General features: G+C 25.9%; 2 protein-coding genes across 2 annotated transcripts; one reads left to right on the top strand and one right to left on the bottom strand.

Moving 5' to 3' along the window:
* Positions 1-135: 135 nt before the first annotated feature.
* Positions 136-2,895, top strand: GO595_005258 (cilia- and flagella-associated protein 61; the record flags this gene model as incomplete). The annotated part of the gene is made up of 1 exon (XM_067918481.1): positions 136-2,895. The coding sequence occupies one exon, from the start codon at positions 136-138 to the stop codon at positions 2,893-2,895; it is 2,760 nt and encodes a 919-aa protein (XP_067774471.1).
* Positions 2,896-2,964: 69 nt separating this feature from the next.
* On the bottom strand, positions 2,965-3,372 carry GO595_005257 (uncharacterized protein; the record flags this gene model as incomplete). Its single annotated transcript, XM_067918480.1, has 1 exon — positions 2,965-3,372. The coding sequence occupies one exon, from the start codon at positions 3,370-3,372 to the stop codon at positions 2,965-2,967; it is 408 nt and encodes a 135-aa protein (XP_067774470.1).
* Between the last annotated feature and the right edge of the window lie 15,319 nt (positions 3,373-18,691).

The raw sequence follows: 18,691 nt of genomic DNA, 5'->3' as shown, positions 1-18,691 counted from the left end.
ATGTCATTTTTTATTACTTGCAAAACGTTTTTATTATAATTTTAAACACTTTTCGATGTTTCATTTTGATCAAATCCCTAAAGCAGACTTAAGACGTTTACTTCATACGGTTATGTACGTTATGTAATTCGACAGATGTCTGGACTTTCAGTTAGACGTTCATTAACATCAGATGCTAAGGTACTTAGTGGCCTCATAGATAGGGTTGGTGAAATTTTAATGTCTCGATATGGAAGAAAAGATTTACCTCAAATTCTTGAAAGCTCAGTATTATCATTAACAGTCCTTTATAACGATATTCCTGTAGCCATTGCAAACTTTTCATATCCTCCACAAAATGTTCAACATTCATATCGAAAACTAATGTTAATTTTTTATGCTTCTGAAACACAACATACTAATGAAGCAGCTCGTTTAATATTACGAACTGCTTTTGAATCACAACCACGAATTGACACAATATTAACAAAACATTCACCAACTACTCTTCTTGAATCTGCATTAATCCCATTTTTCACAGAAGATAAAGAATATTTTATATGTAGTCGAGAGAAAGTTGTACCATCTCTTGTTATCCGTTCTGCACGTGTAGAAGATTTTGATGATCTTATGCCACTTTTTGAATCTGAAGCTCCAGATCTTATCCAACAATATGGAAAGTTCTTTGTTGTTAATTTAATCAAGTCCATTGATGTTAAATGTCTTGTAGCCGAAGGCAAAGATGGCCTTGCAGTAGGTTTTGTTGCACTTGAACCAAATTTTGATGCATCTGATCATCGTTCTACATATGATTTATCGCCATTTCAAGAGTTGTTTACTGAACCAGGCATTGCATTTCGTATTCGAATTTTCTTCATAGCTGATGAATATCAAATTCATGCACGAGATTTTATGCGGCCAATTTTTAGTCTTATGCGCGAATCTGATTATTGTTTAGTATTTATACCAACTAATAGCCCACCATTTGCGTTAGCGCCATATTTTATACAAGTTCCATCAACAGATCCCATCAAAGATCGATTTATATTATATTTATGTCATCGGGATTCTGTTGTAGATATACCATTAACAGTACGTCAATTTGTAAGTAATGATTATCGATTACTTGAAGATTTCTTAGGAAAATTAAAAGAAAAAAATGAAATTCTCGAAAAATGTAACGATAAGCCTGAACTTGTTTATGAATTATTTGTACATGAAATCATTGTTGGGTTTTGTGTATTTGATGAACCTAAACCAATTGATCATCAACATTGGGATATTGAAGAATATGTTGACACCAAATATTGTTCCAAACATTGTCAATTAAGATACTATTCGATATCACCAATTTTCCAAAAGTATTTTGATTATTTTCTAGTTCGATGTATGGAACTTATTGGGATTGAAGCAATATATATATTACATCAAAAAGGACATTTGGACGATATATTAGGAATGTTATTTTTATCAATCGAACGACGACAAGGACCAACTTCATCTAAATTTGATAAACATTATGAACAAAAAGAGTCAATGCATTTATTCCCATTAAAATATTCGATGCAACATAAATATAATATTCATACATCAATCGTAATTGTAGGGTCAACTGAAGGAGTTTCATCATTTATTTATAAGTTAATATCAGTTCCATATTTATATTTCTCATCTATTAAAGTTGTTTGTACTGGTGGTAATGAAAGAGTTTGGGTTAATACTGCTTCATCTGCTGAATATCAACCAGATTGGCTACAACATTTACATTTATTAAATGCAGTTGAATTCTTAGAAGCGGATTTAGCCGAAATAGAACGTGATGAAAGTCAAATTATATTAAATGATGGAACAATAGTATGTTATGACTATCTAATTTTATTAACTGCTAAAGAAGGTGAAATCGCTGATATGTGGATGGCTAAAAACTTTGTTGAAAGTACTCCGCCACCAGTATCTGTTGTAGGTGATTCACTCGTAGCGTATTATATCCTTTCTCATTATCCTGGTTGCGCACATATTGTCCATAATCCTCGATTTAAACTCGAAGGTACTCTTGCAACAAAAATCCCAAATAGTACTGTAGCTTTCTGTGACTTTAAAGAAGTTCCGCCTGTGTTACTTGGCATTTTGGAAAGATCTTCTTTAGTTTATGATGGAGGAATAGTAATTGATGAATTATTTAGAACAAACGATCCGAAGATTTTCGCTACAGGTCCAATCACTATGTTTTCTAGACTTTATCGAGTGAAAAATGATGACACTATAATATCTCAAACAGAATATGGTAATGAAATAGGTAATGTAATCTTGAAATTTGTTGACCCATTAATCAAATTCGAAGAGCCGCCTTTAATTGTAGGTTCTGATGATATCAAAAATTTGGTGAAAATTAAAGGACCAAATTCTGTTCCAAAGTTCTCGAAAAAAAGAGCAGAATTATATCAACTACCAAATAATAGAATATTTTATCGAAATGGTTATCCGTCAGCTAAGTTAAGATGTTTAGAAACTTCTAAACAAGGTCAAGCAATTAGATTCTTCATCGATGGAGCTGGTTTTATTCAAGCTTTTGAATATTTAGGTGAAGCTGATGGATGTATTTATAACTGGATAAAATTAATAGGTTATCCTGCAGTACTGTTAAATAATATGGTTGAAAGATATGACAAGAAAATGATCTCTGACTTTAAGGAGTTCTTTAATGAAAAATGGTGTTCTGCAATTTTACATGATCGTTTTAGGAAGTTTTTCAATGCTTTACACGAAAAGCTTATGAAAAGTGGAGACGTAACAAGTCCTGAAGTACAAAATCAAATTAGAACAGAATTAATGCAATTTTTGGTGGAAAATAGCGATTTGTTGCCTGATTATTATACATCTGAGGATCAACTGCCACCATTAGATGATGACGATTGATCAATGAATAATAAATAAATAAAATGAAAATATTTTTAATAATAAAATCATTACAATACATAAAAACTATTATTTGTCGTCAGAAAAAGATGGAACTGATAATCGTGTAAGTTGATATACAAGATCAACTAATTGATCTGTCATATATTCATACCCATAGTCTTGAGGTATTTCCATTGGTGGCGCTTCAAGTCTTGAGGGAATAAAATTTAATTCAAATTCACATCCTTTTTCAGGTTCAAATTTTTGTGTATTTTCAGGTGGTTTTCTTTTAATCTGTGGTCTTGGCTTTGGTGGCATTACTTCAATTGGTGTTAAATTTTTGCATATTTTAGTTTTGTACTTCACATTTAATTTAGGTGATACTTCATCAATAAGGAATTCTTCATCATCAACAAGTGATTGCTCAAGTTCTTTCAGGTGCTCTTCAATAAATTTAGTACTGAACTCTATTGGCTGATCAGAAGGTTGTTCCATTTAACTCATTTCACAAACGTACGATGTGAAATGTGATATGAATAATTTAATGCATTAAATGCAACAAAATGTGAAAACACATCATGTTAAAGCTGATGTAATAAATAAAAATCAAAAATTTATAAAGGCTTTGTCTAAAAGTTTTTATTATACAAACAAATTATTCATTCGATTCTATTTCTTCTAATCTCAGTAGCAATGCAGCTTGTAGCTCTGCTTGTCTTTCCATATCTTCAATAATATTTGTCAAGCAGACTTGCACTGATTTGATCCACCATGGATTACAGAAGACATTTTTCTTCTTATCAATTTGTGGCAAGTTTCGAATCTTTTCCATATCGTAATCTTCGAACTTTATGTTATTATCTTTAATTATTTGTTTCATTAATTGCGCCTTTTTAATGAACTGTCTATTCTTCAATAAAACGCGCGTTTTCTCAACAGATTTAATCCGTGATTTGATTTCTTTTTTAGTTGATTTATTTGCTGCTTCCGCAACAGTGTCAGTTACTGATGCAACAATGAAGTTGACAAGTATGGTGCCAAGAAGTGCTATGAGAAGTATCATGTACCAACGCGTATGTAACGTTGTGTTATCTTCAATTTGATGTTGGGCAGTGAGCCATGAATCTTTTGTGGAAAATACAAAAACATGGAATATTGACTTGATTAAATCAGCAAAATAGATCTTGTCTTGTGAGGAAAATAGGTAAAATCCAATAAATCCGAAAATTAAGATAAATATGATATAAATGACTAAAGGTGAAAAGGCTGTTTTAACTGTTCCAATGACAGAATAAAATAGATGCTTAAGAGTGGTATTGATTTTAAAGAACCGCACAATCCGAAAGCAAGGAAATGCTTTGAGAAATGAAAATTTTTGATTGTAAACGATAATAGGAAAAAAAGAGGAAATAACAGAGATAACAGAAACAATAGCATCTATTCTATTAAAAAGACTTTTGAAGAATTTGAGTCGAAAAGCTATAAATTTGAAAATTAATTCAGTAAAAAAATATGAACAAAAGAAAATATTGAGGTAATTAATAAGACTAATTTGGCCTCCTTTTGTTTCTATCTTATATTCGATTTCAAAAATGATTGTTATGGTATTTAAAATAATTAAAATATATGCAAAAGTTTTGTACTGCTTAGAATTTAAAACCTTACGAAGTCTATACCTAAGTTCTTGCTTTGATTGCTTTTTTTGTTCCTTTAAAACTGCTTTGATATTTGGTTTCAATAACATTTTTCTAGGTTCTGTGCTTTACAGAACAACCGCCGTCACAATAAGCTTATTTTTGAGTACTATGCCACGGTTTTTGATCGTTTTATATTGATAATTGATATCAAACTGAATGATAATTTGGATGTGGCTTGAAATAATTTTTTTGTGTATACTTTATGCAAAATGCAGATAAATTTAATCACAAAACGATAAATAACAATGAACATGCTTCTATGGAGTTACTCACTAAACTTGAACAAATTATTTTTAATTTAACTCAAGATAATCTTAAAATAACAACTGAACAAACAATGAAATTGTTTGATATCAACTTTTCATATATATATAATTTAACTATTTGCATTTTAGTTTATTAATGCGTTTTATTTAAAAAAAAAAGCCAATATTTTATATTAAATTTATCATTTAATTTTAATTTAAATTATTTAGAAGCTCTTTAAATCAAAGAAGAAGAAAATTCGAAAATTGTTACAATTTTCCTTAAATATATTCGTGATACCAAGTCTCAAGTATCATATTATTTAATTGAGAAATTGATACAAAAATGGTTGATGAGAACATGATAAATTTTTCTAAAAATAAATATTTTATGCATCGTCAAAAACAAGTTGACAATGATTAATCATGTACTCTGATAGCTATCAAATGAAAAATTATGAAGAACTATCGAAGAATGATTTGGAGCTTCATAAACAATTAATTGAAGAAGGACATAGTCCAAATGAACTTGCAAAAATAATTCGAAATGATGAAATAGAAAAACTTCAAGAAATATCATCACAAAATAATTTTAATTATAATCAATTTATTATGTCATCACTTTACGAAAGGTGTTATTTTATTAATCACAAAAATATTTCGATAATTGATTATGAGCATGTTGATTTAAATCCAATTTACAATCAATAAAAACACTTTTTACTCACAAAATCTATTTAAAAACATTTTTGGCGAATTCATGCACAAGAGATATTCCTGCACCTTTTTGAACGGAAAGTTCATTTGGATCTAAATTATTAATTAATGAGCCAAATAAAATTTTGTTTGAGTATTCTTCACTTGAATTAATTGGAGGTAATGTAAATGAAATACATTTATTTAAGAATGATTGATCAACATATGATCTATTTGTTGAAACCGGATTATATGTAATAATTAAACGAAAATCTTTATGAACTAACTCTTCTTGTCCAAATTCATCTAAATTAAATTTTGGTTCATTACCAAAAAGTGAAGAAACTTTTTCTACAATTTCAGGAGATGCTAATTCTATTCCTTCAATTAAAAGCATTTCACCATTATTAATTGAGCTTGTAATAGTTGAAGGCATATGGTACATTCTATTAATTGGTAGAATTGCTTCTCTTATAGCATTTTCTACTTCTTTAAGACGTCTTTTTTTGATAACATCAAGATTTTTTGAACTCGACCTAAATCGTTTTATTTCTTTAAGTATGTTATTAATATCATTAGGTTTCCAATTTTTTGGATTTTTACTTATAACGTTATTAGCATATTTATAAAGTTCTTTAAATACACAAAGTTTTGAAAATGAGCTCTTTAATATGTTTAAGGTTTTGTCAGATAACTTATTGTCAACTAATGAATATCCTGTCAAAATTGATATTCCAGTCTCTTCGTTTATTTGGCAAATATTAAGTTTTCTTCCTAACATTTTAGCAAATAAACGAATTGTATGTGATTTTCCTGATGCTGTATTTCCTTGTATAACACATGCACGATTTGCAATATAAGAACATGCTAAAAATAATAAACAATGTTTTTGTGGAAGAGTTAAACGCCCTATAATTGATTGAATTTCTTTTTGATTTATATTTTCTGGTATGATTGGTAAAACAATTCCATTTTTACTATCTTGAGATAAACAAATCTTTAATTCTTTTTTGGGTAAATTATATATGAAAACAGGATCAAATTTTATATCAATCATTCCAAGTTTTGATAAAACGCGTTAAATAAATTCTTCTTAAATAAATCGATATACAAATAATATTTGTAATACTATAGATTTATCAAATGAATCATAAGTTATATTTCTAAATAAAATATATTTTGATATATCATTTAATATAATATTTTGAGTTGCATTTAATTCTTTACAAATGTTATTTGTTATCATAAATTGGCGATAAAATAAATGTGCTTCATTATCATATGGTAATCCTTCAAATTGCTTATTTATTATATTGAAAATATCATCTTTCTTTGGATTTAAAACAATATAATAAATTGATGAATACATTAATGAAGAAGGCAAACGATCTCTACCAGAAAAACAATTTTGTGGATCAAATATTGCAACTAGATTTAAATTACCTTTTTCTAATACTGATCCATTTGGTAATAAAACTTGTTTTTGTTTAGTGTCAAAAATACTCGTAATTACTTCCAACACAACAACAGAAGCATTATTTATATTATGAAATACAATGATAATATTATTTTGTTTCGATTTGATTGCTTTAACAAGTTTTGATTCATTTACTTCAACATGAAGTTCATTATTTTTATCTCTTTTTAATGATAATTTACCAAAAAGATCATCAACATTCGTTGATCGTGAAATATTTATATTTATTACTTCATATCCTAAAAGATTTGCAATATAATTAATTGCAGTTTGTTTGCCTTGCCCAGGTTTACCTTCAAATATTATTGGTGTATGTGTAATTAACCCTAAATGGAGAATATCAACCATTTCTGTAAATTTTCCTGTAAATGCGATTTTTGAATCTTCATGATATTCATGTGTATTCTCTATAAAGAATCCTGTGATTTTCGATTTATATCCTTGACAATTGTTTTGTTCACATTTTTCAAGTGGTTCTTCATTAAAGTTTTGTAATGTAGTTGGCAAATTAATATTTAATTTTTTGAACAATTCTATCAGTTTTTTTCTTTCTTTTTGATTTTCTAACAAACCTGAACACAATCTATATATTATTAATCCAAGTTTAAATTTTGTTTGTGAATTATATATTAAAGTTTCAGGAGATAATATACTATGCATTTCAATGGACTTAAGCATTTGTTGAAATTCAAAATGTTTCCCGAACTGTTCATTAAACTCTTGTGAAAACGTTTGTAATAATTCAATTTCTGCGTTTTTATAATTTATTTGATTAATTTGCATATAACTTTGAATAACATTTACTTGCTCTTCTAATTTATATTTTGGAATAAATACAATAGTGAAATTTGATAAAACTCCATTTGATAATCTAAATGGTGAATAAAGTGGAGATGTTGCCATGACTCTGAAATTTTGATTAAAGTTTATGAATTCTTTATTGTAACGAGATGTAAATGTATTATGAATATCTTCTTCTAATGTTAAAATATGTTTTGAAAATAATTCATTAAATCTTACAAGTACATTTGTTGAAAAATTTGATACATTCTTTAATATTAATGATTTTCTTTCAAATATAGTAGATAACAATAATCCTGGCTTGAATTCAAAAATACTATTTGATATTATAACATTATTCCTTTTTTCTTTTTTAAAAAGTTTCTCTGTTAAATGTTTAATTGCATAATGAAATGAAATTGGAATTATTTGTATTTTACCATTTATAAGTTCTTTAATTTCTTCTTTCATTAAAGTTTTATTTAATAATTTTTTTCGTAATTCAATATATTCATCATATAAGTTACAGATTTTACAAATATTTTCTAGATAAAATAATCTGGCTTCAGTATTTGTAAATAAATATGAAAAACCTAACAAATGTGATACTGTTAATTCTTGATTTAAATTGATTATTTTTGCATCGTGTAAAAATTGTTTTGCCAAAAATGTCTTAAATCCTGAATTACCCATTAATAAAATTGGCTCTGATGGATCTGCTAATAATAACTGAAATGCACTATTTGATAAAGAATTTAAATTAATTAAACTTGCTAATTTCAATGGGTACAACTCGAGTGAAATTCCAATAGAGTCTTTCATAACAAATATGCCTGAACAATTTTTTTTCAAAATTACTGGTTTTGCTAAATAACATTTTCTTAATTCATTTCTTTTATCATCATTTAACAAAAATATTTTTACAATTAAATCGATTACATCATCTAAAACATAATTATTATCGCTATTAACAGCTGATAATGTATAAAATAGTACATTATGATAAAATGTTAAATTATAAAAATTACATATATAAGTGTCTTGATGATGAATACGTTTAAATAATTTAGCAATGTCACGAAATGACCATTGTGGTATTATTGTATTTCTTAAATTATTTAATTCAATCATATATTTACCAATTAGTCTTGAATCTGCTTCATTCATAATTCGCATTTGTTCTCCATTTCTATAACATTTTTTTGCCATGTACCAACAAATATTTAAAATATCACTTTCAGTTTGTTTCGGATAATTAAAATATCTAAATCTTGATGAAATCGAATCTGGTATTGCGTTAGTTCCTATTGAACTAAGCTCATTTTGATATGCAATGAAAAAGAATTGAGAATTAACAAAAACTAATTCATCAACGCCTGGAATAAATATTTGTTCACCTAAATTGGGTTCTAATGCTGGTGCTAAAGCTTTCATACATTTTGCTGTTGATAAATTCATATTATCGGCAATAAATGTTAAACCATTATTCATAGAATTTGTTAATGGGACCTCATTACAAAAAATAACTTTTCCATTTTTAATTGTGGTTGCCCCATAAAAATGACTTGGTTGTGTTGCTGCATGAAATGAATGTATTTGGAAATGTGTATTATTCCTAGTTTTAATTGGGCGGATTGAAGCAAATGCTCTAATAGTAGATGTTTTTCCTACACCTGCTGGTCCTGAAATACATACAGGTAGCCAATTAATGATGCAGCAAATATTTTTGTAATAAATTCACGAAGTGATGGTGAATCTTGAAAAAAGAAATAATTATCATCTGTTGAAGATGTTTGTTTTAATAATGATAGTAAATAGTTTTGAATTTTTAAGTTTGGTTTAAAATACTCATTTGAATTCAACATATTAACGGAAAATTCAACAATATATTTTGGTAAAATATTATTCTTAATTAATAAATTAGAATATTTTACAATAGCTTTACATAAAAATGAAAGATTATACATTGTAATTTTTGAGTTAAATATATTATCATATACAAGATCTATTAATTCTGATGTTATTTCAAATTGGGTTTGCTTACTATTTTGAATCGATGAACATTCAAATTCTTTTTCATTTTCTTCGATAAAGCTTGTATCATTTTCGTGATTAGCTTTATTAAATCGGTTCATTAAAAATTGAATAAGTTCTTTTTTAGATTTTTCTTCTATTGAATCTAATTGATTTTCAAGTACAATTACATTAAATCTATTTAAAAATGAAGGTGAAATTAAATTGATTTTTTCGATATCACATGTACATATAAGCCTAAAGTTTGGGTCAATTAAAATTTGAGCTTGCTGAAGACTTCCAGGAATATTAAACATCTTTTTTGATTCAAAATATTTTTGATCAAGAAGACTATATAAACTTTCTATAACAATTGCAGGAGCTTCATCGACAAAGTCAAGTACAGAACATTTTCCATTTTGAATGGATTCTGTATGAAAACCTGGCACCCATTTTAATGATTTCTGTCCATCATCAGCATTCTTAATTAGTTTTTGTTTTCCAAATAAATCAGAACATCTTGTTTCCTGGGTACATATACAAAATAATTCTTTGACTTCTGTTTCATTTGCTTTTTTATTTCTTTTATTATACCATTTTGAAGCCCATTTTGCTAACTGTGTTTTACCACAACCTTTTGCACCAGCAATAATTATATGACGGCCATTATTAAGGGAAAATAAAATTGATTTTAATGATCTTGTAAGTGATTTATTATGAAAACATTCTGGAAAATCTTTTGGATATTTAAAATCATCTTTCTTTTGACTTAGTAAAACATATTTATTAAGTATATTTTTTTAATGTTTTTCGAAAGTTTTTTTGATATCTTGCTCCATAAATTGTTGAAATTGTTTCATTTGGATTTGCCCCATTAACAAGTGCATGAATTGATGCAATCATTTCTCTAATTGTAAAAGAATAATTATCTTTTTTAACTTCTGGTTTCCCTGACCATTCTGTATGAAATTTAACAAGTTGTTCAATGATATTTAATGTGTTGCTATTACATTTAAATTTCATTGCTAATCCTTGACTAATTTTTAAAAGTTCTTCTTTAGTATATGGCATAAAATTAATTTTTTGAAAAAGAGAGCAAAATTTAATATTTATATCTTGAGTTTGATTTTGAAATCCTTTACTGGAATTACTTGTTGTGATAAGTCTGAAATCTGGATGCATATATACTTCTTTTAATGGCATTCCAAGCGCTTTAACCTTAATTACACCACTTTCAATTGCTTCTTTAATATATCGTAATATTGAAGGTGATGCTAAATTAATATCTTCCAATAGTAAACATTTTCCTTCAGAAAATGCCTGTAGAAATGGACCTGGTTTTATCACATTACCTTCCCATGAATTAGGATCATTTTCAAATTTTTCTATTAAATCACTAATTTTTGTTTCTGAATTTAAATGAAAATGTATTAAAGATTTTTTTGTTATGTTACAAATAATCTCAGCACTAAGTGTTTTAGATGTTCCTGTTGGACCTTCAATTAAAACAGGAACTCCAACTAATAGATAATCATAAAGTTTTGATAATCTTTCTTTAGCACTTTCAGTTAAAACGAAATTTTGGTTCAAAAGTTTTTCTTCATTTAAATCAAGTTTAGTTGGTATGTTTGCATTATCTTTAATTTTTGTAATAATTTGAGCAAAAACAGGGTTTTTGTTTTCTTTATCATCACTTTTTGGCGTTAAATTTTCCTGATAAACTTTTTTCTCATAAACATATATTTCTTCTGCACTACTTTTTTCTTTATGTTCTTTTTTTTCTGCTAATTCTACTGGCAACATATTTCAATCTTATGAATGAACAACAAGTTTGTCAATCTTCATCACTTCACATAGTATATATTGAATAGAAATTGATCGACTTCATTTTAACGAATTCACAAAAAAGTTTTTTTGACAATTGTCACAAAATTTGAATTTATATCTGGTTTTATTATGAAAAAAAAATGGAAAACAAAGAATTTTTATTCCATCACTCGAAGTACAGAGAACAAGCATATTACCTAAAAGGAGTCTATGTAAAGAAGGAAATAGAATTTTCGCAACTTTTGATTGCAACTTTAGCACCACAATTCTGTGAATCACCTCATGACATGCTACGTGCTGCTATTCGCTTAGCAAGTTACAATGAAACACTGAATCAAGGTGGTAAAAATGGGAAAATTATTGCTACTTGCAAAAACATCAGTTTTTGCCAAAATATTGCAATTTCTCGAAGCAAACATCGGCGCTATGTCAAGCCTCTTCATTTTTTGATTATGCCAACTCTCCAATTTGATAGTTCTAAAATCGAATTTTCAATAGATAAAATCATAAATTTTTTAAGAAAAAAAACAAAAGGACGCAGCACCCTTGCTCAATTGAAATCTGTGATTGATAAAATATGCGAAAATTCAGCTATTGAAATTCATGATAGATATCATAAAGTCAAAAATCTTCTTATTTCTGAACATTTAGAACCATTTCGGAAATCATGTAATAGCATTCCTATTTCATATGATTTTACACGACCAATTTCTTCAATTAAAACAAAATATCCTATTTACACACATTGTGTGTGCAGTAGTAATACACATTTATTTGTTTTAAATAATAAAAAAAATTTATTAGTTCATAAAATTTATAATGGAATCATTTATAAACCAGAAAAAATCAAATTAAATAATTTAGATATTGATGATAAAACAATTATGTTTTGTTCTCTTTTACATTTATATATTAAAACTAAAACTAAAGTATATCAATTTAAATTATGTGATTTTTATGTACTAGATAAAAATTTACAACCAACCGAAGCAAAAGAAGACGAATTTAAAAATATTATAGCTGCATGTTCAGATGGGTCAACATATTTATTGTTTAATGAAGACAATTCAATTACATATTCCAGTGAAAAATTTCAAAAAAATATCAAATTTCCATTTAAAAATGCTTTTGAAAAAGAAAATAAAAATTTAATTTATTTAACAAATGGAATGATAATATCTGTTATGAATAAAAATGGAAGTTCTGTTATTACATCTTTATTAGATGGAACAAATTCAACTACGAAATGTTCATTTAAAGAAATAAATGGCGAAATTGAATCAGCAACAATTAATTCATATCATGAAGTTATATTTGTTTCAACAAATGTTAATGGGAAACATATAATTTCTTCTTATTCTTGCAAAGGTGCTACAAATGTTTTATTAAATGACTATTATTTCCAAAGGATCAATAACAAAGATATAAATGAATCTTTTGATCAAATTCTTTTTTATAATATGTTAAATTTATCTTTTTCACGTTCTATTCCTGAATCATTAATTGTAAAAAGTGATGATGAATTAATTAAATTTACCAAATTTATCATTGATATTAAACCAAAAAATAAACTTTTGAAAGGACTTCTTCTTCTTTTAGATTTGAATTTAACGAAATATCATAATGAAATTGCGGCACAAATTATTAAACCATTTTTAATTAATCGTCTTAATATATCAAATAAAGAAATGAAAAACATAATTTTTGGAGTAATTATGAATAATGTTGACTTGTTTTACGAAACACAAACAAGTGAATTTCTATTTTTATTTTCAGAAATCATTGCAAATAATGAAGAAGCAAATAAATATTCTTCTTTTTTAGATTGGGCACTTCGACAATTTTGGTATTCATCACTTGCATCTAAGATAATTATAGATGATGAATTTCTCGAAAATTTATTTGGTGCATATTGGCAAAATAAATCAGTATATGATGATTGTTGGTTATTTGATTATATTCTTATTTGCCAAGAAAACTTTATTGACTCTGCTGTAGAAGTTGTTGAAGAAGATCCAATGAACATAAACAATTCATTTATAATTGATGATATATGTGCATACAGTAATATGTTATATGAAGAATTTTCTAAATGGTTATTTGATTTCGTTATTTTAGATAAAAATATTGTTGATTCTAATAAGATTATATATAATTTATTTATTAATTTTATTGCTCTTGCTCCTCCGTTACTTTCTTCATTTAGAATTGCAAATGTTATAGCAAATTATAAAGCTCAAGTTATATTAGAAATATGTGAAATTTTAGATTTTTCCAAGAATGTTTATCTTATCATCTATTTTTTAATGATTTATATCTCTGCTATATCATGTTTAATTAGTGGTGGTGGTGTTTATCAATGCGAAATAGATTATTCTTGGTTAATTAAAACTAATTACGAAAAATCTAATATTGAAATTAATATACCAGAATATGATGAAAATATTAATTATATTAATTTAATAAAAAATCAAAAAATTAAACAATTTATTGAAAATGATTTAGATAAATTAATTAATTTTCTTCAAAAGAAAATTCAAAAATTTAATATTAAACAAATGAAATGGATTGGTATTATACTTTTAATTGTAGTATTAAACCAAACAAATCTTTTTAATGTTTTTCTCCAAGAAAGTTCTAAAAATAATATAACTAAAGAAATGAGTTCTATTGTTTCATGGGTAATAACAGAATGTAATTATATTATTCGAATTAAGCAAAAAGGAGATATTAAAAATTTAAATCAACTTCTAATGAATATGTTTACATTAATTGAACTTAATCCATCTTTTCCTGATTTTTCAGCAAATATAAATAAACAAGATGAATATTTGAAAAATCTTGAAGTTTTCATTCGTAAAAATGACCCTATTTTATTTTTTAAAGTCATAAAATTGTTGCCAAAAAGAATTGATGGCATTATGGATGGATTCAAAAAGATTTATCAAAATACTTATAGTGAATATTCAAGGTTTTTAATAGAAGGACTAGTAAAAAATGAATCATATCAAAGACTTGATTATTTGTTATCTTTAAAAGAATTTAATAATGAAGAACTTTCAATACTTCAAATGTTTTCTAATTTCTTAAAGGATTTGATTAAAAATTATCAATTTTATCCAAGTTTAGAAGCTTTGTTTACAATTCTTGGAACTTGTAAAAGTTTACATGATTTTGCAATTGAAAAATTAAAATTTTTAATTAAGAAACTTCATATAAAAGAAAATTCTGCAATAAGATTTACAATTATTGGGTTAGCAATTGAAACAGGTACAATACTCGAAGATCTTTATCAACCTGGTAAATGTAAATTTTTTAAAATTTTGGCTTTTAATTACGATGATAAAGTATTTGCTAAATGTGACGCCAAATATATTCTTAATAAAATCTTTGGAATAAAAAATTGGAAAAAAAATATGTCTTTAGTAAAACTTGTTTTTGATATTTTAAAGAATAAAAATTTAAATCCCGATGAACGTTCATATTATTTAAGGAATTTAATGAAAATTGATGATTCTATGATAGAGAATTACTTTAGATATTATACAAATGCACTTTTTATTTACTCATTTCGAAATTTATTAAATCAAGATTCTGAAGTATCAGAAATGGCAAGAGCATTTTTATATTCAATTACAAATGAAGCTTCAAAGAAAGAAATAATACTTCTCTTTGCTATTATTGCTGCTGATGGAACAGAACTTGATGATCCATTTGTATTCCGAAATGAAGAAGGAAATTGGTTAAATTGTAAGTATAATGAAGAATTTTATTTAAAATGTGTGAAAGTTCCAATAAATCCACATAGTAAACTTATTCCTTTGGCAGATAAAAAGATTTATGAAACAATTCAATGGGAAGAACTTCAATTAGAAAAATCAATTGATCTTGACGCGATTTTATCATTCTGGGATAAATGTATGAAACCTAATAGAACATTTTTAAATAAATTATATATCCAAGCATTAATTCGTTATATATCAGAAAAAAAGATTTGTATAAATACAGAAAAATTTAAACAAATTGCTCTGACAGCAAAACCATTTACTGATTATTATATGTATTGTTTCAGGAAAAATAATGTTAAGGAAAAATTTATTCATTGGAAATCATTGCCAAGTGATAATGATTTTATATGTAAAATTAAACAAAATGATTGGTGTCATTTATTTCTAATCAATTTTGTGCTTCTATCTGTTAATAGCTTAAATATTGAATGGAAAGGCAAAGGTTATATTCACCTTAGAAATAAAAATGATGTTTATATAGAGTTACCATCAGGAAGAATATGTGGAACAGATCAAAAAATTTCTTTTGAAGGCTTTATTATTATTGAATATATAAAACAAAATAATATTATTAATATTAATGGATTCCAATATTATACTGATATCACTAATGCTTTTTTGGAATTTATAATTGATTCTTTTGATAATATTGATATTCAGGTAATTAAACATAAATATGATGATGATGATATTTATGAAATTATTCAAAATGAAACAATAAAATATTCGAGTAATGTTCAATTTATAGGTGGGGTATTAAACATTAATGAGAATATATCAATAAATGATAGAAAAGCCAAAAATTCATTATATTGTAAAGATGCAGATTTGATGCAAATTGATTTTATGAAAGAAATAACTTTATCAAGAAGTACATATTTTTACATGCAAAGAAATAATTTGATTGAAATGCGCGATCAATTAAAAAGTGTTTTAATTGCATTAGCTATTTTATATGGTAATGATATAATTGACAAAACAATACAATTATCATTTATAAGATCTGCCGTCGTATCACTTATAGGATCAGAAAAAACAAAAATTGGAAACGATAAATTCCCATATGAACTTGATTTGGGATTTTTCAATTATTGTTCTAGTGGTTTACTTCAAAACAAGAACTTTCAATTTATATTTCTTGCTGCAAATAAACTTATTAAAAATGAAGAATTTATGGATTTGCTCGGAAAAGAACTTGTAGAAATGGCTGGTGATTATAAATATCATAACCTTCTTTATAAAAGCGAATTAGTATTTATATCAAATAATGAAGTAAATAATTTCCAACCAATGGAAAATGATTATGTAATAACATTTTCTGATGGTTCAAAAGGAAAAATTAAAATTGATAATAGTGGGAAATGGATTGTTGATACGCCACTTATATTTTTACTTTTATTATGGATTTATATTGAATATTCTACTACTTCAAAGCAAAGGCTTTATGCAAAACGTGCATTAATTGATTGTTGGATTATAGATTCCCCAATGATAAAGAAATTTTTACCTGAATTCCTTTCATATATGCAAAGGAAATTAGATTTTTTACCAAATGATTATGATCATAATCAAACTTATATTAGTCATTTAACTTGGCTCTCAAATAATAATCAAAATAATATGCAATTAAATATATTCTTGAATACTGAAAAACAAATGATGAATATGAATACATTTTCACAATTATGTTTCTATAAAAATGATGTTTTAGATATCGAATTAGTTAAAGAGAATATGAAACCAAATGTTTTGCTTAATATTATTCATTTGATGAAACATTATAATAGTTCAAATAATTTCACATTTTGGGATTTTTATGCTATTTATGAAGCAATAACAAAATGTACAAGATATATCTTATGTAAAAAAGAAGAATGTCCTTTTGAAGTTAATAATAATAAAATTAAAATTACAAATCCAACTAAAGAAACAGTTTTATTTATAATAACATTTAGTTGTTCACATGAAATTAAAACAATAATAACTGATGATGAAAATAATATCGAAAATGCTGAACAAGTTTCATCTAAAACAAATAATAAAAAACAAATTATTGAATATATTTTGAATCCAAATAATATTAAATATATAATTTTGGATTCAAATGAAATAGAAAATATTAATATTAAAGCATATCAAATTCTAAATAATAATGAAGAAGAAGATGCAAATGAATTTCAAAATTGTATTCAGAAGTTTGCAGTTGATTGGAAAAATGAAGACACAGATGAATTACTTATGCAATGTTCGACATTTGATTTTGCTACAGAAGATTTTAATGCATTTAAATTCAAAACACTTGAAATGAAAAAGTTAATAAATAATTTTGGAATTATTACTGTGCAATGTAAAGCTGCTTGTATATATCTTATTAATTCATTGTATACACAACTTAATAATAATAAAAATAGAAATGATTTGGATGAAGAAATGTTAAAAATAATCAAAGAGAATTCGTATTTGTTACAATATAAAAATCGATTTTCTATTTTCAATATTTCACGTGATATAGATCCAAAAAATCAAATTTTATATCGAATGTTTTTAATGCATAAACTAATTTTCGATGCAAATAAAGCATTAAGCTTCTCAACTGGTAACTCAAATAATATTAAAGATAGTATGATATATCAATTTTCGAAAGGGATTAAGCAATATGAATTACGATATAAATTAACTATTTGGGGAATTGGCTTTAAAAATGAAAGTGCTTTAGATTTAGGAGGTGTAACATATCAAACGATAATGTTAGCAGCAGATTCATTTTTAAATATTAAAACAGGATTATGTATTTTTGCTCCTAATTTTTCGATGAACTCGACAATATATGAAGTAATTCCATATCCTACGAATTCTGATAAAGATGTCGAAAATATGTTTTATGCATTTGGCGCAATATTAGGTTCAATAATTCGATTATCATTACCACAAAATATTCGATTTCCATATTTTGTTTGGAAGTTTTTAGCAGGAAAACCTATCACAATGAATGATGTATATGAAAGCGACGTAAGTTTAAAGATTCGAATTGATGACATGCGTGAAAACATAAATCATTTTAAATATTTTTGGGAATATATTGATTGGGATCATTCAACTAAGAAAATTAATGGATTTCCGAATGATAAACCAATTGATGAAGAGTTCATTGATGTATATGAAAGAATTGTAATTAATTTGAGAATTAAATCAATTGAGAAATGGCTTTTATTGATTCGAAATGGATTTTATTATAATCAGTCGATTACTGATCCAACATTATTAAGTGGAGGATTACTTAAATATTTATGT

Source organism: Histomonas meleagridis (assembly GCF_020186115.1).
Source record: "Histomonas meleagridis strain 2922-C6/04-10x chromosome Unknown contig_33, whole genome shotgun sequence".
Classification (NCBI taxonomy): domain Eukaryota; phylum Parabasalia; order Tritrichomonadida; family Dientamoebidae; genus Histomonas; species Histomonas meleagridis.
The sequence above is the reverse complement of the archived record's forward strand: the minus strand, read 5'-3'. Positions and strand labels throughout refer to the sequence as shown.